The sequence below is a fragment of the Cucurbita maxima genome, unplaced genomic scaffold (assembly GCF_002738345.1).
Source record: "Cucurbita maxima cultivar Rimu unplaced genomic scaffold, Cmax_1.0 Cma_Scf00002, whole genome shotgun sequence".
Lineage (NCBI taxonomy): Eukaryota > Viridiplantae > Streptophyta > Magnoliopsida > Cucurbitales > Cucurbitaceae > Cucurbita > Cucurbita maxima.
The window spans coordinates 474,690-502,184 of NW_019272018.1; the positions used below are offsets into that span (position 1 = coordinate 474,690).

General features: G+C 35.4%; 2 protein-coding genes across 2 annotated transcripts; both read left to right on the plus strand.

Moving 5' to 3' along the window:
• Window positions 1-2,439: 2,439 nt before the first annotated feature.
• Window positions 2,440-18,604, plus strand: LOC111468508 (la-related protein 6B-like). The gene is made up of 10 exons (XM_023113757.1): window positions 2,440-3,203; window positions 8,192-8,273; window positions 8,476-8,570; window positions 8,683-8,754; window positions 8,990-9,069; window positions 9,157-9,256; window positions 11,676-11,723; window positions 11,801-11,869; window positions 15,526-15,666; window positions 17,926-18,604. Exons 1-10 carry the CDS (start codon window positions 2,616-2,618, stop codon window positions 18,190-18,192), a joined length of 1,542 nt encoding a protein of 513 aa, XP_022969525.1. The 5' UTR covers window positions 2,440-2,615; the 3' UTR covers window positions 18,193-18,604.
• A 5,750-nt stretch (window positions 18,605-24,354) lies between these two features.
• Window positions 24,355-26,291, plus strand: LOC111468881 (outer envelope pore protein 37, chloroplastic). Its single transcript, XM_023114010.1, has 6 exons — window positions 24,355-24,821; window positions 24,934-25,023; window positions 25,181-25,351; window positions 25,508-25,602; window positions 25,725-25,845; window positions 26,025-26,291. Exons 1-6 carry the CDS (start codon window positions 24,429-24,431, stop codon window positions 26,154-26,156), a joined length of 1,002 nt encoding a protein of 333 aa, XP_022969778.1. The 5' UTR covers window positions 24,355-24,428; the 3' UTR covers window positions 26,157-26,291.
• Window positions 26,292-27,495: the final 1,204 nt, after the last annotated feature.

The window sequence follows — 27,495 nt, forward strand, 5'->3', positions numbered from 1 at the left end:
TTAGTGACAAGATAAAGGTTATCCAAGAGTGAAAGATCTCTACTTCAATGACTGAAGTGTGATCCTTCCTAGGATTGACATACTAATAAATGTGGTTAACAAAACTAACGAAGAAAGACCAACCCTAGTCATGGTTAGAAGAATGTCAAAAGGCCTTCGAAGATCTGAAGACAACCATGACGAAGGGCCCTGTCATCTGCTGTCATCTGCTTTGGTAGACGTCTCTAGGCCTTTTAAAATAGAGAAGAATGCATCCGACTGGTTGTCCTTATTTAGGAAGGTCACCCCATTGCCTATAAATTGTCTCCGAAAAAGAAATGTTATTTGTCGTCCGTTGTCTCAGAATCTAGAGGCAATATCTTCTGGGATTCCGGTTCGTGCGAGGACGAACAATAGTGCCATTTGCCAATTTTTTTACTAATTAAAATTGATGTTAAAACAAGCCCAGTGACAAAAACCATTAGTTGAATTGGACTTCAAGTTCGAACATAAAGTAGGAAAGAGTATCGAAGTATGCCACATTCGTAAGTTTTCTTGATTATCATAGACCGATTTTTGCAAATTTCTCAAATTTTCGCAAGTTTTATAATTTCTTTGGATTTTTTAACCTTTTTTTACCTTTTTTTTACATAACTCGAATCAACTAAGTTCTTTCACCAAAATTATAGAGTTTTAATCTATCTTTCCATCAAAATTATTCTCATTCCATTTTGTTAGATGTGGAAAGAAATAAAGACATCTAAATTAGACTCAAATACATAAACTTACCGATTTTAGTAAATTACAACTAGTTATATCTTAGATCTTTCCAAATTTTGTTGTAATTATTTAGCTTTGAGTTAGATAATAATATTATAACAACTCATATTTGGATGGTATGATTAAAGCACCATAAAATAATATTCACATTTTTTTTATATTTAATTTTTACTACTAAACACAATTAGAAACAATGAAAACATGGAATTCGATTTTTACTGAGTCAGTTAAGTGAATATTCAAAATAGGGGAAGCCTCAACATAAGTGAGAACGAATTCGAAGAACGAAAGCAAGCAAATTTAAAGCTAGATAGAATTTTGGCTAAAGCCAACCAAGTAAGTGACAGCTATCGGTATGGTTGGAAATTGATGTTTTGTATGATGACATGTGTGTCGTGGTTCTGCACGTGTCATATGCTTGATACGTGTGATATGTTTATAAAACGATATGACTATGATATGTTTGTGAAATGATATGACTATGATATAATTATGATATGTTTATGAAATGATATGAATATGAAATGTCGGTGATATGTTATATTAATGTTATGACATGTGTTATGATGTGACTGTTGATGATATGATATAATGTTATGTTGTAACACGTTTGACGATACAAAACATGTTGTGACGTGTTTTTGTGATATCATACATGTATGATGTGATATGTCGAAGGATATGTTATGTGCATGATATGACAATAAGATCATGTATGATATGATTGATATGAGATGCAACCGTGATACATGCCTTCTTAAAAGGCTATGCTGAAAAATGATATGATAGGAAGGAAAACCGAAGGGCATGTTTTACATGATATTGAATGAAAATGTTGGGACCTCATGCATCGGGGAATATCCTCTTACTATGATGGTACGGATGCATAAGTTACGAGGCAAAAAAAATGATCATTATGTTGATCAAAGTGCAACGACGGATGCTATTTCTAACGAGTGTCCGATAACAACAGCTCCAAAGAATGCTAACCTGACCAAGAAAGGGGACCATAAGGAGTGCGAACCCATTAGTGGGTCCATACTCACGTGTGTGGGTCGTGTGTAGAACAGTGAACACACATGCAATTAACCGTTTAGGATAGTCGCCTAAGGGAATATAGACGGAAAGGATAAGTTTCATTCATGATTGTATGTGTTTGCATCTAACCCCAATAATAGAGTCATTTATTAAATATTTCTTAAAATACTTAAGCTACGTGCTACTTCTATTTTAGGTAAAAGCAAGACACTTCTGTCGCAAGTCGAAACCATGACACATAAGTAGTTTTAAAGACGTTTTCGAACACGTAAGTCTATGACAGTGTTTTATGTTGAAGTTTCAAGCGATTATTTCCGCACAAGTGAGTAAGTTATGTATACAGTAGGACATTAAGTTAATTAGAAATCTATGGTCGGTACATATAAGAGTTCATAACTCACTTACCATTAAGATCGAGTCCCATAAGATCATCTTATGAAATATTAATCTTCTCCAATTTAAATAACAAAAAAGGAAAAGAATTTATAGAATTAATTTTGGGAATTTTTTTGGGGGAAAAAGAAAAGAAAAAGGGAGCAATGATGGGGGAGAGAAAAAGCAGTATAAATAGGAGTGAAGTGATGGCAGTGNGACGAGAAATCTTCTCCCTCAGACCTCAGTTGCATTCTTCGCCCTCCACTGGGCTTTTTCCTTTTATTTTTCTTTTTTCTTTTTTGTTTTTGTTTTTTTTTTTTATTTTTATTTTTTTACTTTCTTCTTCTTCTTCGTCTTCGTTGTCGGAGGCAGACGACACTCTCTGTTCCTCACGGTCTCGATCTCCATTTTTCCAGTTCCCAGAAACCTCCATACCCATTTCCATGGCTCACCATTCTTCCTCTTCCCCTTCTCCTTCCCCTTCCCCTTCCCCTCCTCTCCCTTCCCAATCCGATCCATCTCTTTCCCGGAACTCTTCTCTCAGCCGTCTCAACGCCCAGGCTCCTGAGTTCGTCCCCACTCGCTCCTCCCCTCGTCCCGATCTACAACCTCCGCAGTCCTCCTCTGGCTCTCAGCCTCCTCCTCCTCCTTCCAAGCAATCGCCTCGGATTCTCATTCCTTCTCCTCCTCCGCCGCCGGCCGTGATGCATGTTTATCCTCCCCCTCCCCCTGGATCTCCCTTCCATGTTCCCATTCAGAGCCCTGTTCCTGTTCCTGTTCCTGTTCCCACTCATGTTGTTTCTATTCCGAATCATCACTATCATCCTCATCATCGCCACCACCACCATCATTCCCATCATGTTCCTGTGCTTTATCATCCTCATAATCCTCAGTATTATGCCGATAATGGTGGATTTCATGACCCTGACAACGTTGTGCAGCAACCTCAGAAGCCTCCGGTTGAGTCCGACTATGGTGCTCCGTCTAGGACTAAACTCACTGGGGAAGTCTCCCAGAAGCTTTTGAATCAGGTTGCCTTTTCTTTTCACTAGATCCTCTATGTTTATGCGCTTCACTTCGTGTCAAGATTTTGATATCTGCTTGTTCAATATTTACGTTGGTATGGAACTGAATTTCATATCCTTCTGTCAAATCTCTATGGGATAGTTGCTTGGGTTAATTTTATGAAGCACCGTAACTGTTTTGAGCCTGCGAATTATTTTGCTTCTCTAGGCACATACTATGTTCGCTAGAAGTCAGGGTTACTTGAAAAGGGGTTAGAGCTCCCTGCCAATTCCGTTCTGTACTCTCTTTTCCTTTTGCACTAATATTGTTGATATCAGCAAGATTTCTTTTTTGCTTGAGATTCAAGATAAATGGTCAACTAGGGATAGCTAAATATGTTGGTTAACATGATTGGAAACTAACTATATATTGAATACATTATTGAAGCAGACACTAAAAAGAAGGTTCACTGGTCCTCGTGAGCAAGGAGCATGGACTTTTCTTGTTGGAACAATTTGAGTATTCTAGGAGCTATGGGCATTCTCTTATGCGCAAAGTGTTGCTGTTGGACATACACGCATAGATATGCTTCATACACATGTCTACATGTGATTTGGAAAAGGGTTTTTTTATTTTATTTTAATATTTTCAAATTTGAGATACTTTTGGAACTCACAAGAGAAACTGGTGGAGACTTGGTGAGGCACACTGTGGAAGATATGTTGAGAAGAGAAGATGAAAAGAAAAAAAAAAAAAAAAAAAAAAAAAAAAAGACTAATCTACTTTGGGATATCAAAATCAAACCAAATTTTAGTTTCAATGAAAACACGATGATGTACATTTGAACTTTTACAGCACGTATTTGGCTTCTCTTTTTCTCAAAGCTGGTGCATGTGCACCCATTGCAAACACGTTCATTTGTATCCCATGTTTTTGGGCTCTCTTCTAGAGGGCTTATGCAAGAGGATCCTCTCGTCTTCTTTCTTTTCTTACTAGTGGTGGATATTTTGTGTAGATTAGTTTCCACTGGAGTGAGGGCTTTTGAGTTGAGAGGCAGAATCTTCACTTGCCGCTTCCTTGGTTCAATTTTATTCTAGGAGAGATGACGTGTGTCAATCTTAATTTTATATACTTTGAGCTCATTTTTGGTCTTAAGATTAACTAGTTAAGAGTGCGTCCTTGGTATTAATTGTGACCCCTCTAAACTGAGTACTTGGGCATCTGTAGTTGGTTGTTAGGTAGGTTCTCTTTCGTCTTCTTACCTTGTGCTTCCTTTAGGCCACAACCAAAGGTAGCTTGCAACCTAGAGTAGGGCTTTTCTCAAAGGGAGGGAAGCTGAATCTTTTAGTGTGAACTTTGTGAGATTCCTTCTTACTTCATGTCAGTGTTTAGGATTCTTGTTTTTGTGTAAGAACTTTGAGAAGATTATGAAGGACTTTTTGTGGGAAAGGGTTGATGGGGAGGAGGTCCTCATTTGATTAGGTGGAATAATTTTTTCAAAGTAGATCAATTAGGGGGGGTTGGGAATCCAGTTTGAGACTTCATAATTTGGCATTGTTGGCTAAATGGTTATGACATTTCCTATTGGAATTGAATTCTTTGTGGCATATGGTCAACGTGAGCAAACGACCTCCATCCATCCAAATGGGTCTAATGACACGGTAAAAAGTCCTTGTTTTGTGATTGCTTCAAGTCCTTTTCCTTAGTTATGTGACTCGCTTGTTGGAGATGACTTGAGCACCTATTTTTGGGAGTATTTTTGGGTGGGTCATAGACCCTTGTGTTTGGAGTTCTTTGGTTCTATCATTTATCTACTTCAAGGATGTGCCAGGCTCTTCCATTATTTCTTCTTTTGGTCCTTGTCTTTTGTTCAAAATTGGATTTTTTAATCCCTTGTTGGATAGGGAGTCTTTGTTGTTGCTGCTCTTATTGAATTTTTGTAGTATCATTCTCCATATGGGAACTAAGATTCTTTGTCCATCTAAAGGTTCTCTTGTGGTTTCTTTTTTAGCCTTTTGTGTAGCTTTAGTGCTCTTCCCTCCCTTCTTTTAGTTATGGAAGGAAAATATTCCCAAGAAGGTCAAATTATTTGCTTGGTAGGTTCTTCATGAGGATGTTAACACTATGGACCAGATTCTGAGACACTATTTCTTTGCTTTGAGGCTGCAGATGGTATATTCTTGGTAGGGAGGCATTTGAGGCTTTGAGCTATTTCTTGTACTTATTGGCCTTTTGTGTAGCTTTAGTGCTCTTCCCTCCCTGCTTTTTGTTATGGAAGGCAAATATTCCCAAGAAGGTCAAATTATTTGCTTGGTAGGTTCTTCATGAGGATGTTAACACTATGGACCAGATTCTGAGACACTATTTCTTTGCTTTGAGGCTGCAGATGGTATATTCTTGGTAGGGAGGCATTTGAGGCTTTGAGCTATTTCTTGTACTTATTGGCCTTTTGTGTAGCTTTAGTGCTCTTCCCTCCCTGCTTTTTGTTATGGAAGGCAAATANTCCCAAGAAGGTCAAATTATTTGCTTGGTAGGTTCTTCATGAGGATGTTAACACTATGGACCAGATTCTGAGACACTATTTCTTTGCTTTGAGGCTGCAGATGGTATATTCTTGGTAGGGAGGCATTTGAGGATTTGAGCTATTTCTTGTACTTATTAGCCTTTTGTGTAGCTTTAGTGCTCTTCCCTCCCTGCTTTTTGTTATGGAAGGCAAATATTCCCAAGAAGGTCAAATTATTTGCTTGGTAGGTTCTTCATGAGGATGTTAACACTATGGACCAGATTCTGAGACACTATTTCTTTGCTTTGAGGCTGCAGATGGTATATTCTTGTTAGGGAGGCATTTGAGAATTTGAGCTATTTCTTGTACAGGTGCAAGTTTCTTGCTTATTTTTGGGGTGTGTTTTCCCCTTAACTGAGACTGTTGTCTTATGAAGGAGGAGATCCCACTTCACTCCCCATTTAGGGAGATGAGTTGGAGGGCCACTTTTTTTGCGGTCATTCGGGGTATTTGGTTGGAGAGGAATAATAAGATTTTTAGAGGGTGGAGAGGTCTTTGGAGGAATTTTGGTCCTTGGCTAGGTTTAACGTCTCGCGTTGGGTGTTTGTATCCAAGGGATTTATCTTGTTGGATTGGAGTTTGGTTTGGCTCCTTTTGAAGCTGTCTTTTTGTATACCTTTGGCTGGTTTGCTGGTCTCCTTTGTATTCTTTCAATCAAGGTTTCAGTTTTTTGATAAAACAAGAAACAGCATGTATTTGGGCTACCTTTCATAATCTATTTCTACAAAGAAAACTAAAAAAAATGCTATTTTCCCTTGTGAGTCTATAGATTTGGACACCATGTATTTGTGCAACCTTTCAAAGAGTGTTTAAGCCAACTTTCATTGCCGGTTCTGCAAACTTCTTCCCTTTTTTTGCAAAGGGGCAGACACTAGGTAGAGCAAAGATATTATCCAAATATCCTAGTATGAACAATCATTGAAGTTAGCCTCCAGAAACTATTCTTCTGCTGATCACTTCTCTCCGTCTCCCACCCTTATGACTTTATCCATAACAGCTTCAACATCTAAGATAAGACTTTCTTTTGGTTCCTTCATATTTTGTCGATTTTGTTTTTTAAGGAGATTTTGTCGTGGAGATAAGTAATTGTTGCGTGGGCAAGACATTTTCTCTACCCTTCTTCTGAATAAATTGTTTTCATAATTGACGATAAGTTTGGTAGTGACTCTTTTTGGGGAGTGTGGTTAGGAAAAGATATGTGACTTTAAAGGATAATGGGGTTGAAAGCTAATTCTTTTGGGAGATTTGGTCAGAGAGGAAGCAAAGTTTATTGAGAGGAAACTTTTTGACACTAGCTTATCAAATCTTGCTCTAGAACTTGGTTTAATGTTACAGCTCAAATAATCTCATATCATGACACATCTTGCAGTAGTAGTTCTATAGATGGTCTGGTATAACCCTTCAACTATTGTATTTTTTTTGAAGTATATTTTTTTGATAAATTTTCTATCACCTATGAAGTACAATTACTCTACTAAACCCACACAAACCCAAAACTTCACCCCATACACTGCCTTATAAGTTAGTAAATTTTACCTTTTAATCCCCTAAACAGCCAGAGTATCTAGAATCCAAGGATTGTTGGTGTAGAACTTCAATATGCTGATGTTTGGAAGGGTGAAAACTGTGATTATCTTTTGCTTATAAAAGGGACAGCAGAACATGAAGATCTTGAAGCTTGGATATCGACCTCTGGTTTTTGAGAGGATGGTTAACATAATAACCACCACAACACCTTGGATCTTGCATCTGCTGAAGGAAACCATGTAGAAAACTGGAGAATAACTTTCCGTAGAAGAATATCCATAAAACTAACTTTTTGGGCAAATTGCATGAAAAGCAATGTCATATTCTTTGTTCCTTGTCAAAAAAAGGAAAGGAAAAAAATGACTCTTTAAAGCTGTCAAATGGATATTCTACATATATCATATAAAACTCAGAAGAGACAATTGAGGTAGGTATCTGATAAAGTCTCTTGTGTTCCTATGACCCTACATTAAGTTAAAAAAGGAAAAAGAAAAAAGAAAAAAAGTGGGAGACGGCGAACAATGGATAAAAGTATTTGGTTATCCTTGTTTTAAAGTTGATATAGTGGTGAGCTGTCCTTTCTGACTCAACGTTAGTAAGTTGGATCATTCCTTATGGCTTTTGGTGCTCACTATTACCACTCAACAAGGATCAATTTGATGACTTTGAAATCATAAATTTGAATCTTTATGACTATTATTTTAGGATATCACTTTTCTGCAAGTATCCTTTGAAAATAAAAAGGTACATAAGTTCGCCAGGACTCTTATCATGGGTATCAATTAAAAAGTTGAACAGTTAATTTAGTAGGTTTGGTACTTTTACTGTGTTTTAAATTCCAATATTAATTTGATATTGTTTTCTATGCCTACCTTCTTTTTATCATTCACTTTATTAAATTATTTGCGAAATTATGGTTTTTAGGTGGAATATTATTTCAGTGATTTAAATTTGGCAACTACTGATCATTTGATGAGGTTTATCAATAAAGATCCCGATGGATATGGTAAGATTCTCTCTTGGCATTTTTATTTGAATTTCACATTCTCTTAACGTGTGGAGATCCTGCTCTTACCATCCTGCCATTGGTGGATTGCTTTGGTAAAATTCAATACTTGATGATGATGATTTAGAATTAGTCATCTGGCTTCCCTTCTCTCTTTCTCTCTCTAAAATACTTTACCTGAGTAAGGATCATTTTAATTCAGTGCCTATATCGGTTGTTGCATCATTCAAGAAGATTAAGGCTCTCATTAATAGCCACTCTCAGCTAGCCAATATTTTGCGCAACTCTTCTAAGCTTGTGAGTATTTAATTTATTTTAACATCCTTCTTTACCTCTGTTGCCCTGAAGTTATCCTCAATTCTCTTTCTTGTTTTGTTCCCCTCATGCTTTTTGGTTCAATATTCTGCAGATGGTTAGTGAAGATGGAAAGAAAGTTAGACGCAAACAACCACTTTCAGAGTCAGATATGGAGGAGCTGCAAGTAGGGTTTATTTATTTAATTTAATGATTACATAAATTATATAAAGAGAAAGTTTTAGTTTTCTCTCTCTCTCTCTCTCTCTTTCCTTTTTTAAGTTAAATTTTTTTCATCTGGTTCTATTTTCATCAAAACACGTGTGATGATTCCATCCCAGTGCCCATAATATATCATTGATTTACAAACAAATGCTTTAAATCTTTGTTTGTTATGCCTTTTGTCTTACTTGCCCCCTCAGTCTCGCATAGTCATTGCGGAGAATTTACCTGATGATCATTGCCACCAAAACCTCATGAAGATTTTTTCTGCTGTTGGGAGGTATAAGTATTTAGTGATTTTATTGTTCCATGTTCAACAGCTTACTAAAGTAATATTGAGTTATCATACCGCTTTACTCTTTGGCAGTGTTAAAAACATTCGAACGTGTCAACCTCAAATCTCAGATAGTGGAACTTCTTCAACATCTAAATCAGCCAAAACTGATGGAATGCATTACAGTAACAAGGTATACTTATTTGCTGTAGCATAGGGTATCTGGGATTGTTGGTGCAATCTTTCTTCTCCATTAACCTCTAGCATTGTATGCATGATTTCCTTAAAGTCTGCTGTAGGGATTATCCAGAATCTCCATAAGAGCTGGTTCCAAATTAGGTGGGGAACACTGGTTTGAAGTAAAGGACGGAATTTTTTCCCCCCAATTTGATTTTTGGGATGCTGCATTGCCCTCTAAATCCAACCGTGTTCTCTCTCTCTCTTTTTTTTTTTTTTTTTTTTCTTTCCCTTTTACCCTTTTAAAAATCTGATATAGGTATGTTTATTAATATCAGCTCTAATGGATGCATACAGAGGACCAACTGTTTGATAACCACCACTTTTTTCGATTTTCAAAATTTGACTTTGATTTTGAAGGCATGTGTTAAAAATAGATACCAAAACAAAGAAACCCATAATGTTTATAAATTTAATTTTCAAAAACTCAAAACAAAAGGTGATCAAATGGGGCCTTAGTTTTTGGTTTTTGAAAATTCGTTTTCTCACAACCTCTTTACCATGATTTTTCATTTTCTCAAGGAAACATTTGAATTCTTGGAAAACAAAAACAAGTTCCAAAAAACCATTGGTCGTTTGATAGCCAGTTGGTTTTCGCTTTTTCTGTTTTTGTTTTTAGTTTTTTAAAGACATGTTTGGTAACCAATTCATTTTTAGTTTTAGAATTAAAAAAATGCTTTTCAAATTCAGAGGAATGTTGAAAACAGACAAAAATAGTTTTTTAAAAATCAATTTTTTGTTTACTTAATCTCATTCACCACTAATGGCCTGATGTTGGGTGGAGGCATGGCATATAGAACGCAGCATTTTTTTCTTAATTTTTTTACAGCGACACCTTTCTTTTTTGAATGGTTACAAAATTTATTTATTTTCTTTATTATATTATTTAAATACTAGCAACTTTGAAGCGAGACGTAGAGGCGCATGTATTTGTTTGTGGGCTTTTTGAAACAATTAGCATAGTTTGGGAATGGTGTAGCTTTTGCTAGAATTGTGCTTTTTGAAAATTAGTGTTTAGGTAAATTTCAGCTTAACCTAAATTAAAAAGACAGGTTATAATTTTTGATACAGGAATACTAAATTGTTGTGATTTAGCTATAACGACTAAGTAGACATACGATAAAAATTTGCATAATTTTTTATTTTTTTTTTCAAATTTTGTTGATGTTTGAAATTTACAAAAAGAATGTGTTATTCATGATACTTACAAAAGACCTTCCCAATTAACAAGGAGAGAGGTATGACTATATGAAGCAAAAGAATTAGACAATTTACACCAAGAAATGTTTTGGTAAACAACACTTTTGAAAAACCTAGTACGAGTTTGCATCTTTTCTATCAAAGCTCTTTGATTTCACTCTTTCCAAAGATTCCAAAAGAAAACCATGGCCCATTGGAGCTTTTGCATTCTTGAAAAAAGGGTGGTACGTTAAAGACAATGTCTAGTAAATCCTTAACCTCCCTAGGAATAAAGAGGTGCCCTATGAAGATATTGAGAATCTTTATCTAGAAGTTATAGTCATATGTACACTGTATAAACCGATAGTTTCGTGATTCGTTGTCTCTCTTGCATAAAAGGCACCAATTGGGAAATAGAGTCATGTAGGACCTTTTTGTAGGTTTTCATTTGTGCTAATGGCTTTGTACACAATTTCCCATTGAAAAAGACTTCACAGTTTTTGGGTGATTTCCTTTCCATACTGTCTTTCCTAGTACGGGGTTTATGAGTTCTGTCTTTTCTCCCATACCCATCATCAAGGATTTTGGGGAGAAGACCCCACACTAGAAAGTCATTTCATCATAAAGGATTTTGCATATTTTTTATTGATTATAAAAGATATGTTTTTATATGTTTTCCGTTTATATTTCTACCATGTTTGCTCTAAATTATTTGTTAAATATTAAAGGAAAAGGTTATAATTTTTTTTTTTTTATAAAAACGATACTAGCATTGTTTTCTCAAAGAATGGTTGCATTAAAATATTAAAATATTCAATTTGAAAAATTCGGAGATCAGGAGTTGGTTATGCTACTTGCTAGATTTATAAAAGTAATCTAAATGTCTTAAATTATAAATTGAAAGTTTATTAAGTGAGGCACCTGATTCTACAGGAGTCTAATTTTCAAAACTAGTAGGGAGCAAATCATGTGAATCAAAAATGATTTTAATGGATTCGTTCCTAAACAGTTTTACCAAATACAGTAAGTGGTTTAGATTTTTCTGTAAGCGCATTTAACTTTCTTAAAATCCATATCAAATGCAACTTAGCCTTAAAACAGGCCATTGAATGTACTATGTCATCAATGCCTATAAGATTTTAAATGCACTACAATATTTCTTATTACTAAAGGGAATAAATTAACTCGTGTTTCAGTTGCACGCATTCGTGGAATATGAATCTGTTGTGCTGGCTGAGAAGGCTGTAAGTGCTTTCTATTCTAGTCTTTTTCATTCTTGTGAAGGGAACTCAGATGTAAAGGAAGTTTCTTAATTTTTCAGGTTGCAGAATTAAATGATGAAGGGAATTGGAGAAATGCACTTAGGCTTCGTTTGATGCTTACATGCACGGTACTTAATCTAAGACTAGTATATTTTTTTGCTTGTATTTGATTTGCTTTTTGGTGCATTTAATTTTTTTTTTTTTTTTTTTTTTTTTTTTTTTTTTTTTTTTTTTTTTTTTTTTTTTTTTTTTTTTTTTTTTTTTTTTTTTTTTGTTTATAAACACACATATAAGTAATAGGGCAATAAAAGTAATTGAAAAAAAAAAAAAGGATATGCACCAGAAAGCAAATCAAATACATGGAAAAAGCATCTGGACATAGCTTAGTATACTATGTACTGCATTTCGGGTGGCTGATTGGATTGCATGAAAGTTATTTCTATTCTCTCTTATTCAAAGTTAATAAAGAGTTGCACAAAGGGCTAAAGCATCATATTATTTTTGTTTTGTGGAATAAGTAGGTCCAAGTCTAACTAAATCCCTAGATATAAGGTAATAATAAATCCCTAGATACTAAGTAGCAATAAATCTAAATAAATTCCTCTAGATAGTATGTAACAATACTATGTAACAAGATAAATTAGAGAGATCAATTACTTACTGGGATTGCACAAATATCTCTTTAACTTGAGCCAATCCTTAGACACTCCCTCTCAAATATCATTCATTCCTAACTTGGATACTCATGAAGTACTAAGCTATGAAGTCTTTTTTTTAGCTCATTTGCAGCTGAAGTCATGAGAACATGTAATTCATGCATGCTATCTCCTTAGAGCTCTTCGATAGGTGTGCTTGCCTCTCTTGTGTTCACTTCTTTTGGAGCACTGTCACATGCATAGCTTGTCTCTTTCGTGCTCATTCCTCTTGGAGCACTTCCATGTGCGTTGCTTGCCTCTTTCGTTCTCACTCCTCTTAGAGCACTTTCATGAGCGTTGTTTGCCTCTCTCGTGCTCACTCCTTTTGGAGCACTTCCACGGAAGTGAGCACGAAAAAGGTAAACAACGCTCGTAGAAGTGCTCCAAGAGGATCAAGCACGAGATAGACAAGCGACGCCTGTGGAAGTGTTCCAAGTGGAGTCATCATGAGAGAGACAAGCGACACCTGTGGAAGTGCTTAACTCTCCCATGAAGTGTTCAAAGTGGAGTGAGCACGAAAGAGGCAAGCAACGCCCGTGGAAGTGCTCCAAGAGGAGTGAGCACTAGAGAGACAAGTGATGCCCATGAAAGTGCTGCAAGGGGCATGCATGAGTTTGAGCTCTCATGACTTCAACGGACAGATGTGCCAACAAAAAAAACTTCATAGCTTACTATTTCATGAGTAGTAATGAATGAGAATGAATGATACCGATTGCTTGGCTTGAGGGAAATATTGAAGGATTAGCTTATATCAAAGAGATATTTGTGTAATCCAAGGGAGTAGTTGATCTCTCTAATTCATCTCTATAGTTACCTAGGGATGAATTTATTTAGATTTATTGTTTCATAATATTTAGGGACTGAGTTAGATTTATTGTTACCTAGTATCTAGGAACCGGGGTAGATTTGTTGTTGTCTAGCATTTAGGGATTTAATTAGCCTTTCTATATTACAAAAGTAGAAAGGCACATGTACCTCTTTGAAATTTAATAAGATAATCAGCAAGAGAGGATTTTGGGAACGTTGTTTGATCAGAAGAGTTTCCCTTTTGCATTAGATTGAACAGATCAATAAAGAGGAGGAGTAGGGGTCCATCTCTGCCCATCAAAAGGCTGAAGAATTTCTCTAAAGTCTTAAGTTATTGGAAATGACCATCAATGAGCAACACATTCTAAATGAGAAAAGTTGGATTAAGTTGTTTAGATAAGGGGATAAGAATACATACTTCTTCATAGGTGGGCTACAACGAGGAACAGTCAAAGTTTTATTTCTATGATAGAAAGTGAAGATGGGCATTTTCTCTCTATAGAAAAGGAGATAGAAGATGAGATCATTGGGTGCTTCCAGAAGTTGTACTCCAAAGATAATGGCCAAATCACCAGGGAAGCTCAGAAGACAAAAAACCAGGAAGCAACAGAAAAACCAGCTCCCAACAGAATAAACCAAGAACAAACTTTTATGAATTCTGAAGGATAGAGTGAACAACCAATAAGAGCCAAAACCCCAACAAAACCAGAAGAAAAACAACGACAAGAGCCTTGGAGAAGAAGCTGTTGAAAAAAAAAAAACTTGGAGAAGGAGCTACCAAACTATACCCAAACACTGTTTCCATCAGAATTCGTGGAAGAAATTTCACAAAACTCAAGGCCACAAGCCTGAATAAGAGATGTAAATTTGCTACGTGTAAAGGATGGATGGTCACATTCCTGAAATAAATAATCTATATCTTCAAATAAGAGTCTTCAACCACAATATCAAAAGATGGTTTGATTTTCTCCATTCAATCTTCTCATCACACACCAATTTGGGGACGTGGAGTAATTCAACCATTTCCTTTGTCGAACGCACCCTATGTCTAGCTTTCCTTGAATGAGGATCCATATAAAGACTGAGTTGAGGAATTACTGAAAACTGACCATCTCCTTTTCAAGGGTCCAGGACTTGGGAGTCATCTATATTCGAAGGTTGTTTTTCTCAAGAAGGCTGTAAAGCTCAATCCACACACGAGTTTTGTCATCGATCAAATTCCTCCTTAAAGGAACAACTAAACTATTAGTAGACGCAGACCAACATTGATTAATAAAGTTCATTGAAGAAGCAATATAGTAAATTCTTGGGAACAAAGATTTAATGGCAAGATCACCAATTCACATATCCTCCCAAAACCAGATTTTTTTTTCATCCTTAACAAGGTTAATTTTAAGCCATTTCTTAGTTTTACACAAGCCTCAAAGATGGATTTCCAAGGACCTTTGCATGGCCCATGGGTATTATGCTTTGGAATCCTTTCCTCAAAGGAATATCGACCGACTATAACCTCTTTCCATAGGGTACTATTTATGTTTATGAATCTCCACCCCCATTTCTAAAATAGGCTGATATTTTTGTCCATCAAATTATCTATACCAAGGGCTCCTTTACCAGTGGGAAGTAATGTTATTTTACAATTTACAAGAGTGCTACCATTTTCTATAGCCACTCCTTCCAAAAGAAATCACAAATAGAGCTCTAAGCTCCTTAGTACTTTCTTAAGGCATTTAAAAATAGAGAGATAGTAGATTGGGATGCTAGTAAGGACTGCATTTGTGAGTTTAAGTTCCCCCCACTAGAGCAAAGGAAATTGTGCCACTTTGCGAGTTGAGGCTATTTTCTCCTCCACTGGAGCCAAGAATTTGGATCACTCCCAATGGCACTCCCTAGTAGATCATAGGCCAACTTACCAATGTCACATCCCCAACTCTTAGCCACCTTTAATCTTAATGAATGCTCACTTTCTTATTAAAAAAACTATCAGCAACTGGAAAAGCGTTTGTCAACTAGTTTCCTTGGGGAGGGGTTTCCTCTACCCCTGATCCTTAGGTTGTCTTTTTTTTGGTTTTTAGGGTTTCCTATAAAAATGTTGATAAAGAGTACCAAACAACATATTGGCTATGGTAAGGTGTTTTATTTACATTATAAAGATTTTTTTTGCTTTATGTATGCAAAAACGTGTGCTAGTTCCAAATCCAAAATATGAAGTTTTGTTCTTTTTTTCCTTTTTTTTTCGTTTGTGCGTGTGTTCTAATTAGAAACTTCATTATTGTTCACAGTCAAAATCTACTCCACCGCGTGGGAAGAAGGGACATAATGGGGAGATGAACTGCAAAGATGATGATACCTCTGAACAACCACATATTGAGAAGCATGTTGATGACCTTTCTGATCAAGCTGATGTTCATCCGCATGAACAAGTACAATTGAACTTCCTCTAAGCTTCTTTAGATTCCTGGAATCTCTAAAATTAATGCTCTTTCGCTTTATTTTCTTAAATTATTTTTTAATGGATGGAGTGAAGAGGAGCAGATATTACCATGAAATGGACAATGGAGGATATTAGGAATGAGAAAAGAGAATGTATATGTCATCACGACAGAAATGAGAGAAAAGGAAGGAATAACCAGTAAAGATAAGTTGTTTAAGAGGGCTTTAGGAGTCTGCTGAAAGTATGTTGAGGGAAACAAAAGGCAATTCTTAAACGATAAATTGTTCAAAATGAATAGGAGTCGACCCTATGGGGGTGATCAGTTTACGGTGGGAGGCTTGAGGATTACAAGGACTTGCAACTATAGATGTAAAAAACTTCATTATATAGGTTAGACGGCTTGCAAAAATAGAGAAATAAATGTGAACGATTATGCCAGATGGAGAAGCCGAAAGGATAAATGACGATATCTATATTGTTGGGAATACATGGGTCAAATCCTGGTGAAAAGTCAACAGACTCAAGAGTTAAAACTACTGCAGTACATATGGCCTAGATGTAAGGTGACAGCAACACAGAAATTGAAGCCAATGTTTCAAAATAATTTTGAGGCTTGTTTTGAGAAGCTCAAATTTTTAGGCTTGAAACTTGCACTGTCTCTGTACTAAGAGAACACTGAAGATAAAAATTTGAATAACTATTTGGAATGTTCATCTAAGTTCGACAGTTAATAGGATTATACATCGATCTAATATTATCTTAATTTTACTTTTATATGGTCTATTCAAGAATTAAAAGCTTCAAGGTTGTCCTTAGCATTTATGCTCAATCAATCATATGTAGAGATATTGATTATACACAGAGTTACTAAGATTTCAAAACATTGGTTGAGAGGCATGGGATAAAATCCTATCCTTTGTGTGAGTAGGTGGATGTGCTCTTACAGAATCGGTGCTCTCTTGCTTGCCTACTTGGTTAATCTTCCTAATGTTACAATAATAAGGGATATGAAGATTGGAAAGAAAACTGAGAAATTTTGTGGGGAGGGAACATGAAGAAAATTAAGCTAGTTGGTTAATTGAGAAATCACTTCCATACGAAATGATAGTGGAGGTGGGATTGAGAACTTGAAAAGGAGAATGGAGACTTGGGCAACCAAATGTCCACGAGGTTCTTTAATGAAACAATGGAACAAAATAATTCCACCCAAATTGGAGTGTTACTAGCATTTATGCTTGAAGACCAACACGGGAGGAGAGTCCAGGTCTCTTGAAGAGTTCAACAGGTCTACGTGGGCAACAGGTTTGAAAAGTAAAATCTCATCAGGGGACAGTCGGAGAAAGTGCGAAAAATTCTTGAGGTTAAGAAAATGTTGGCAGCCTTAGTTGAGGGAGTGGGGAAGTTGCGTAAGAAAGAAATGGAGAAAGTGAATGTCAAGCTAATGGTCGAAGTTAAATTGGGCCAAGAAGCTCCAGTGAAGCAAGAGAACTCAGGTGAGTTACTGGAATTGTGAGGGAAAAAGGGTACTTAATTTGGTAAAGATGACGCATGGTTGACATTATAGATTTCATCTTCCAAAAATGTTGGATTAAGCCCATGTTTTCCCCTTTGAAAAGCATGAAGCTCATCCTCTTGGACTCATGAGAGATATCCGATTGGTAGGCAGATCAAAGTTGTTGAGAACGAACCTGGATGGTTATTTTTATCATCACTATTAGCTTGTATGCCTAAGGAGGAACTTGAAGACCCGAGTTTTTATATTTGTTCCTTGTCAGCTGCGTTTTTTACTGCAAATATTGAACATGAAATCAAGCAATCTAGATTCGACTTCCAAGTTATGTGTTTTTGCCATTGATACACTTGCAGCATTTATTAGATGCTCTATTTCTCTAGATGTTCTAAGCGCTGGGGCTTTTCTTTAACCTGTAATTCTATTCTCCTTTCAGGGATGCCCATGTGGAGTTTGTATCTTTTGAGCTTTGTTGATATCTTTTCATTTATTTTCATTCCTTCAATGAAATGCTTTGTTTCTTACAAAAATATTGGCAATACGAAAGTTGTGGTAAAGAAAACTCGCTTACTTATTAGGTTGGAGTCCTTTCTTGTAGGTAGTTAAAGACTCATGTCCTACATTCTTTCATCTTCTTTATTTCGCTTGTTCTCTTACAGAAAAGAGAACTTGAAGCATATTATACTTGTTCCATCATGGAAACCCATTTCTGTCTCAATACTGTTATGTTTGTTGCAGCGAGAGGAACAGGGAAACGAAAAAGATGGAGGTGGGCAGAGAAGAGTCCGAAATAGGGTACGTGGTAAAGGACGTGGTCGGTCACAGTACCACCATAATCACAATAATAACCATGGGAATCATGTGGGAACTCCGCCTTCGAGTAGCTCTAGCAGCATCGAACAGGCAGGTACAGTGAAGCAGCAGCCTCCAGGGCCACGAATGCCAGACGGAACAAGAGGATTTTCCATGGGGCGGGGAAAGCCAGTGAGTGTGAATATGGCTTGAAAACCAAATTTGGAATAGGTGGAGGGGGAGGGGAAGGGGAAGAAGGGCAAAGGGCAAAGGGCAAAGGGCAAAGGGCTAAGGCAGTGCAATGGTGTTGATGGCAGGGTTTTTAAAGTAGGGCTGTCAAAGAAATCCATTGTAATTACAATTACAATGAATGGGTGGTGGTATGGTTCAACAAGTATAAGAGAGAGTTATTAGTTTAAAATGTATTTGGAAAGGTTCCCTCCCTCCCTCCCTATCCCCAATCTCCTCCTATTTCCTTTAGGGATTAATTAATTAATGTGAAGAATATTATTATTATGATTATTATTTTGAAGTTATCTGTGAAAACCAATGGAGAAGGAAGTTGGCAACACTCTTCTACACCAATTAATACGCATAATGGAAACCTGCTCATTGTGTTTGCTATTGCTCGCTTTGACATTTGTTATTTATTGACCTTTAATAAGCTGTTTTGCTATGCTTCAAAATTAAGCATACCCTACATATTTTCTTTATTTCTTTTGCAAAGTAACTTTGTTTGGTTTGTTAGATGCATGAGGACGCCACGTGGGAACGGGAAGATGAGATAAGAGAAAAATATCTTGGAACTAGTGCAGGAGTTTGAGACTTTCGAGGATGAATGTTCCAGGGTATATAATGTAATGGGTGTTAAAAAAACGTTACGCAGTCGCCTGGAGCCTTCACTGTGACACACATGTGTCATAGAGTAGCTCGCTTAGGCCATAGGGCTCAAAGGTGGTGGAGAAATGATATCTTCCTCTACCATATATTTTGAGGTATTTCCAATCATTCTTGAGTAGACGTCATATGGCAAACAGTCAAACGTCCCCATGCAACGTCCATAGAAATTCTGACTTCTTGATGTATTGGAGGATGCACTATTCTCCTTGGTCGCATCATGACACTTCTTAATTTTAGCTCTTATGTGGTCGGATGTCGCCACTTGAGGGTCGTCCCTTGTCTGTCTTACGTGTGGGGTCACAGATCTACTTTCTCTCATGAAGTTGTAACAAAGCACTAGTGGTAGAGTCTAGACCTTCACTCTAATTTTCCCTCTCCTCTTTTTTTCAATTTTTTCTTATTATAATAAATCTTATTTAATTAGTTCATTTTCTATCTTTAAATGAAAAAATTAAAAAACATATAATTATAAATTAGATGTAGAGAAAGAATAGTCACAATTGATAATTAGTTTAATCAGTAATTTCATCGATTTGTTAAAAAAAAAACAAAAAACAAAAAACAAAAAACAAAAGGGCTGATGATATATATTATTATTATTATTTTGGGTAAGAATTCATGTGTTACATAAGAAAATTTATGCTTTATAATTTTTGTTTGATAAATTAATAAAAATACTCACGGTTATATATGGAAAACGGTCATATATAATAGTAAACGACTATTTATAGTAAAAATTATTTTGAATTATATATATATAAATAAAAGTATGTACTTTCAAAATGTACCGTAAATTGAATTTTATATATATATGTAAAAAGAAAGGTGCCGAGAAGGTGTGTGAACCGACTGGTGGGTCAATATTTGCATGTGTAGATCGTGTGCAGAACAATAAAGACACATCCAAGTAACCTGTTTAGGATAGACGCCTAAAGAATATAGACTGATATGATAGGTCACATTCATGTTTGTGTATGTTTGCTCTAACTTCAATAGTGAAGTCACTTACTGAGTGTTTCTTAAAATACTAAAGTCACGTGCTACTTCTATTTCAAGTAAAAAACATACATCTCTATATGACTAACAACGACACAATTTGAGGCCATGACACATGCATAGGGTAGATGCATTTATTTTCCTAGACTTAACCTAGAATAGAATATTTTTAATTTAAATGTTTATTCATTTTTATTTAGTTCTTCATTGTATCGTTTTAAAGATATTTTCAAACACGTAAGTCCATGATAGTGTTTTAAGATGAAATTTATGTTTTATGAAGTTTAAATGAAGTATTATCGCATTCAATGTTCATGATATGTATACAATAGCAACATTAAATTAAGTAGAAAAATTAGGGTCGTTACATGGATACCATGATCACGGACGAGTAGAAGCTTAAGGATCGTCAGGCTCTAGGATTGATCTAGTTGACGCTGTCCAGAAACGTGGGATTCAACATCATCAAGGAGAAGACAACGTCAGATTTGTTGAGTACTATGATCTCTTGAAGGCGCTATCGAATATACAAAAAAACGGCTATGAACAAGGTGTATTTGATGTAGAGAGATGGTTCAATCTAACAAATGTCTCAAGGTGGATTTGTTGCTGATCATGTAAATAAATTCAATATGATTGTAAGTCAATTAAGTTCAATGGAAATTGATTTCAAAGATGAAATTAAAGCATTGATTTTGATGTCATCTTTACCCGAGTCGTGAGATACTGTTGGTTTATGATCAGCAGTTCTCGAGGATCTGAGAAACTGAAGTTCGATAAAAACCTAGGTGTGTTCTCAGCGAAAGTATTTGCGAACGAAAAATTTAGGATTCATCTAGTAGTGCTCTAAGTGTTGACTAAAGGAAAAGAAGTAAATCGAAGGGTCGAAACAAAGGTCGAACGAAATCAAAGAACAGTAAAAATATTTCAAACAAACCAATTGTAACGTAATTAGAGTTGTAGAGAAAAGGGTCATTTTCGGCCAGATTGTACAAAACTAAACAGGAAGCAGAATCACAAATCGAAGGATGATAATAATTCTATAAATTTATCAGAAAACATTGGGGATGCACTAATCCTCAACGGTGGACAGTTCGATTGAATCCTGAATTTTGGATTCAGATGCATCTTTTCATTCGTCTCCAAATAAGGAACTGTTTCGGAATTTCACGTCTAGAAATTTTGAGAAGACGTATCTTGCCGGAAATAAAGGTTTGGAGATTAAAGGAAAGGGGTATGTTTTCATAAAAACTCAAGTAGGAAATTAGTGGACATAGGTAAGATATATTCTTGGTCTCAAGAAGAACCTAATCTCTATTGATCAGTTGGATAACACCAGTTATGCAACAGAGGTTGGGAAGAGTTCGTGGAAGATTGTGAATGGTGCTATGGTGGTAGCACGTAGATAAAATCTAGAACCTTATACACCATTGCAGGGTATGTAAACATGACTGTTGTTATTGATAGTACTTCAAATTCAAGTCTATGACACAATAAACTTAAACATATGAGCGTCAAACGAATAAAGATGTTGCATGCAAAATGAGCTTTAGAAATCTGAAATCTATTGATATGGTTCCTGTGAAACTCAGGTAGATAAGTTCTAAAAAAATTAAATTTCAATATTACAACGGAGTCTTTTACATAAATAATAATAATAATAAAAAAAAAAAAGTAAGGATGTTGGTTAACCACTGCAGGCGTTCACAACTTTCTCCTTGTATGACCTATGGACTCATTGTAGTGTCAGCTAGATCGACAACGCTACCTAGCAGTCAAAGGGGTGAGTCTTGGTAGCCAATCCCTTGGTAGAAGCAATGTACAGTGATGACTATTATTTTTTCGATAGCTAAATTAATAAAAACAAAGTACTCATAAAAGGAAAGTATCATTAATATCCTTAAATGCTTTAAAAAAAAAAAACTTTCTTCAAATTTATGGATACTAAGGACAAAAACATTTTAAACATTTTTATTACATAGTCAACTTTTAAAATTTTAAAGATATTTTTGAGATATAATATTTATAAAAAAATAAAACTAATTTAGGAAATTAGTTATTTAAGTTCTAAATATTAGATTAATAATTTTTTTAAAGTATTTTTTTTATAAATCTAAATTTACTGTTTTTTTTTTTTTTTTTTTTTGGAAAGTATAAGTGAAATAATTAAAATATTCAAATTTGGTCGCTTATTTTAGGTCTTACCCTCCATATGTTTCTTAGTTAAATTTGAAATTTTCAAAAAAGAAAAAAAAAAGTTAAAAAAAAAGTAAATAAATTTATAGGTAAATTATAAATTTATTTTCTACCGTCTCTATAATTTTTTAAATTATTATTTTTTTTTTTTTTTTGTTTGAGTGTGTATATTAATTATATAGAAAGGTTAGATGTTTTTATTTTATTTTTTAATAAATATCTTTTTAATATTCAATCTTTGTCTAATTATATCAAATTTCACCCTAAATTTTTAATTTATGTTTTAATTACCCTAAAAATTTCCTTCACTAATTTTAATAAAAGCTTTATCAACCTATCAATTCAACGTTGATTAATTGTCTACGAATTAAAATATATATATATATATAGTTAAAATGGTTAAAATTACCTTACTTTTAAAATTTAGGGTCGAGATTCTAACATTGAATTGAATTGATAAATTAAATTTTGAATAAAATTTTAGAACTCATAATTATTTAGATTTCTTTATAATTATTTTTATTATTATTATTATTACTTTTGCTATCTACTTTTTTTAATATATATATTCTTTTTTCAAAATTATTAGTTTCAAAAAAACTTATGCTTGGCTGTAAATAAATTTTAATACAATAAGTAATTTTTAAAATAAAATAATTATAATTTGATGATGAAATATTTTTATATTCATTTTTTTTTTCATTTTAGAACTAGTAATATTTGAGAAATTAGAATGAGAATGAATTAATTTATCATAAATTTTAAAATCACTCTAAAAAATTTCCAAAAGAATCTTATTAATTTAATTTTGATTTGTTGTTAATTAATTAATTTGTAAACTATTAATTGTTCCATAATTAATTACACAAAAAGTTATTAAACAATTATTAAACAAAAATATAGTAAAATTATCTTCCAATAATTATGACGTCATCATAATATACCTAATTCATATTTACTTTTATTCTTTTTAATTCATGTAATTATAGTTTAAATAGTTTTAATTAATTAATTAATTAATATAAAATATATTCTTAAAATAAAAGAATATATTTTTGACAAAGTTTGAAAAAATATTAGTAATCTAGTTTCGTTCAAGTAACGGATTCTAGCCAATTGAAAGGATTTTTGAGCATGTTGGGAGATTAGGCGGCAGTTTCAAGACTCCTAGAAGCTATTGCTTCGGGTCGAAGCACTAAAAGAAAAGGACCATGATCTATGATCTTCTGCTAGCCGAGTCTCCAGCGCTTAATTCTTTGATAGAGACAGACTGTTGAACTAACTATTTTGCCCCCGGTTGTTGATTGGGGTTTTGATAGGGGTTCGGTTTAGAAAGATTGCAGGGCATTGGTTGGTTGAGGCTAGAATCTCGAAAGGTCTCAACCTAGGTTAGGGGCTTTGTTTGGACTTTCCCTCCCTGAACAGTAAGGAAACGCCTTGTGGAGCTGCTTAGCTCCTTCGGCTCTAAACTGCTACTGAATCAGAAGAAGCTAGAGAAGATGTGCATGACTAAAATGGAAAAACTCTAGTGTGTCCTAATTCTCTTAAAATTAAATGTAGACAGAATGAAATAAGTCTTTCCGTCCTCACCTTCCCAAAAGACATATATAATATCACTATTTTTTTTTAATTAATTAGAAATAATGTATTTAGTAAGGATGTTCATATGATTCAATAACTAGTTAGAAATAATGCATTTAAAGATATTTTTGAAACGAAGTATTATTATTATTATTTTTTTAGTTTAAAGGTATTCTTTTTTTTACTTAAAGACGGGTCTGAACCCTATGAGTGAGTAGAAAAGGGTCTACCTGATTACGATTGACTAGTTGAACAGAGATGAAAGTCAACCATAGTGATTTGAGAGCTCGGTGTGAAAGGGCTCTCGTTCAATGGATCAAAGGCACATTGGAGATAATAGGTTGATTGGTTGCAAACTCTTATCGACGAAGTCGTTTGACAGCTCCATGTCGACTCATCACATCTTGGAGTTGAAGAAGGTTCGAAGAATTCGATGATGGGCGGATTCGAGGGGTATGTGAGTTAGATTTGGTTTAAAACATGGTAAGGCACCTCAGTAATACTTTTAAAATAAAAATACAAAGTTTAGAGAGAAATTAATTAAGAAATTTTGTTAAAAATAAATATAATGTTTTAAAATTAAAAAAAAATAAAAATAAAAAGATTAACTGAGTCAAAGTGGTTGGAATTTTGTATAATTAAAAAGAAAAAAAAAATTGAATTTGAAAATGGGGAAGAAAAGAAAAGGGGGTGATTCTGATGCATTCACATTTCCCCATCAACATTTCCGCCTAAATCCCATTCTTCATCTCTCTGCTGCTAATCCTTCTCCTTCAATGGCGGATTTTGAATCCTCTGCTCCTCCGCCTCCTCCTCAGGCGTATCCCCTCCCCCTCCCCCCTTCCCCATCCTTCGATCCTCCTCCTCCTCCTCCTCCACCTCGCCCCTTTTTCGTTTTCCCTAAGAGGCCCGCCCTTCGCCTCACTTCCGAATTCGACAGCGAATCCTCCATTTTCTTCCACAAGCTCTCATGCAAGCTCCTCGACAATCTCGCCAAGATCAAGCTCTCTTTCCAGAACAACAGCGACGGTCAAATCTCCAATTCTCAGTTGCAGCTCAGTTCTAAGTATCTCTCCATCCAATACGATCCTGAGGAACGCAACGCTCTCCTTCGCTCTTCTGTCGATGTTGGCCCTAGGTTGCAGTTCCGCGCTTCTCATGATATTAAGGTTAATTTTCTTTGCTTTGCTTTCTTTTTGTGTTATCTGCCGATGCCGTGTCTCAATCTATGCTAATAGTAGGACCAAATCTGAACTGCAAGCTTAACTATATTGTTTTTAGGCTCATCAAGGAGAGCTCGGTGTGGTTGCTAAAATTGCTGATCCTGGTTACTCCTTGGAACTGTCTTCACCCATTCCTGCTATTGGACGGGTGAGTTTTAGTGAATTGGGAATCTCAATCCTTAGTGCCACTACCAATTGCATTGTTTATATGCTGAATGTTTTTGGTATTTTCCCACTGGGAATGCGAACTACTTAGTACTTTTATTGAGCTGTTAAAATTGACTATAATTGATGATATACTTTAGCCAAGAGCAACGCTTAAGTTCCCCATGGGTGAAGTTTCATTGGAAGAACGAGAAGAGGAAGAATTGAAGCAGCCAATGTCCATAAATGGTGTTCTTAAAGGCCAAATTCTGAATGGTACCTGCGCTGCTCACTACAAGGATGAGGAATTGGAACTGAGATACTCCTACAAGGTTGGAATATAATTTCTGCTGCCTTGTATCTTGAACTCACTATGCAATTATTAACGAAAAATGTTGCAACTCTGAACCTTGGTTTGTTCTGAATTGCTTGAAACTCGTCATCTTTTACTGTCCACAATGTTTGGTGAGCCTTTGAACTTGTTGCAGGATGAGGCACTTTCATTTATTCCAAAAATCTCTCTGCCTTCAAATGCATTATCATTTGCATTCAAGCGTCGGTTTGGTCCTTCTGATAAGTTGAGGTTAGGTTACAAACTCTATAAGAGCGTTAGATCGCTAATTCCTATATAGTTGATTGTAGTTCATTTGATTTAGCTCACAGCCCTTGTTCCTAAATCTATAATTTTGCCTTCAAATTCATCAGCTATTGGTATGAATTCGATTCAAACGACTGGAGCGCAGTGTACAAGCACACATATGGAAAAGATTTGAAACTTAAAGCTGGTTATGATACAAAGGAACGACTCGGCTGGGCGTCTCTGTGGGTAAGTTGTTTCAGCTGTCAAGGCATGTTTGAAAGAATACTAATGGAAATGTTGTCAAACAAATCTAGTAGAGAGGATAGAACAGTCGAATGACAGCACAATAGTTGTGAAAAAAATGTTATGAAGATTAGGTTATTTGAGTTAATAGCTCGAGGCTATCATAAAACCATGGTTTTCAGGTCGGAGATGAAGGCGGGAAAGCGAAAACAGCTCCAATGAAGATGAAAGTACAATTCATGTTACAAGTTCCTCAAGATGACATTAAGTCTTCTGCACTAATGTTCAGAGTCAAAAGGAGATGGGATATATGATTGATTTAGAGGCTCACTCCCTGCTTCAATTGAATGTTAGCTTTCTTTTAGATTACATTTTCAAGTTTAAAATGTTTTGGTGTAAACTCTTGTGGGATGATAATGTGTTATTAATGAAGTTTCTTTTGTAAGCAGCAGGAAGAAGAACACAACTTAGGGAGGCTAAATTGATTTATTTCTTTAAAAAGATTTTATTTTCATAAATTAATATTAGATGCATCCCTTACGTAATGTAATTGTAAATTTAGCCATTAAAAAGTGAGATTCTAACTTCTACTTTCTTGATTCTTGACCAAATTTTTAATTTCACTTGTTCTTGTTAATGCTACAACTTGTTGTATGTATTATGGCATATTGGTTGAATGTAATATGTTAACAATATTTGAGAAACGTTGATAGAGATGTGTATTTTACCCTTGTGGGATCGATGCCTCATAGTGATTGACTTGAACAGGACAAGGAATGGGGAGGAGGGTCGATGCCTCATAGTGACCCTCATAGTGTCCTGGCCCTCATAGTGTCCTGCCTCGAATGAGAAGGTGTTAAGGATATATAGTAATAAATTATAGTTTACCATATATATTATATTTGATATTTTATTATAAGGCAAATATCTAATATTTGCTTTATTATCATAGGTATCTTTCCATTTATTGTTATTTCCATTTATTACTATTTCCATATCCTTGTAATTCATTTGATTATAAATAAGATAACTTTCACACCATTTAGGTGTGGTGGATTAATCAAACATTAACATGGTATCAGAGCCCTCTCGGTTTAACAAGCCCGATCCTTTCTTTTCAATGGCTTTTGAATCCTCTAATCTTCTTCTCCACCACCCCTGCTGGTTTTGACGCCGCAGGGGCAGTCTTCATGGCTGCCGTAGTCGGAGCCGATTGATTACTCTTCGGTTCCACCCTATTGACCTCCAAATCACCTTTCGTCATACTCTGTACATACAACCTCACCTTTTCCAACCCAATCGGTTTTCCCCTTGGCCAATATAGTCTCTCTCATTTTCTTCCCAATCAACTTTCATCCTTTACATAAACCCTAACCTAAACCTATCAACCTTTTGCAGAGATTTACCTTCGGAATCTGGATGCCGCACTGGCCTATTCGCCAACCAAGTTGCCGCCGCCATTCCTGCCAAAATTGGCTTCTTCACCCGATGAGGCGACTCTTCCGACTGCCCTTCTCGCCAAAATTGGCTCCTTCGCCCAATGTGGCGACTCTTCCGGCTTCAACATTGTCTTTGTCCCTTGCTCTAGGTTTCCCCTTCTACTTCTTGGGGTTATAAATATTCTCACCAGAGCCAAGGCAGCATCGTCGCTAA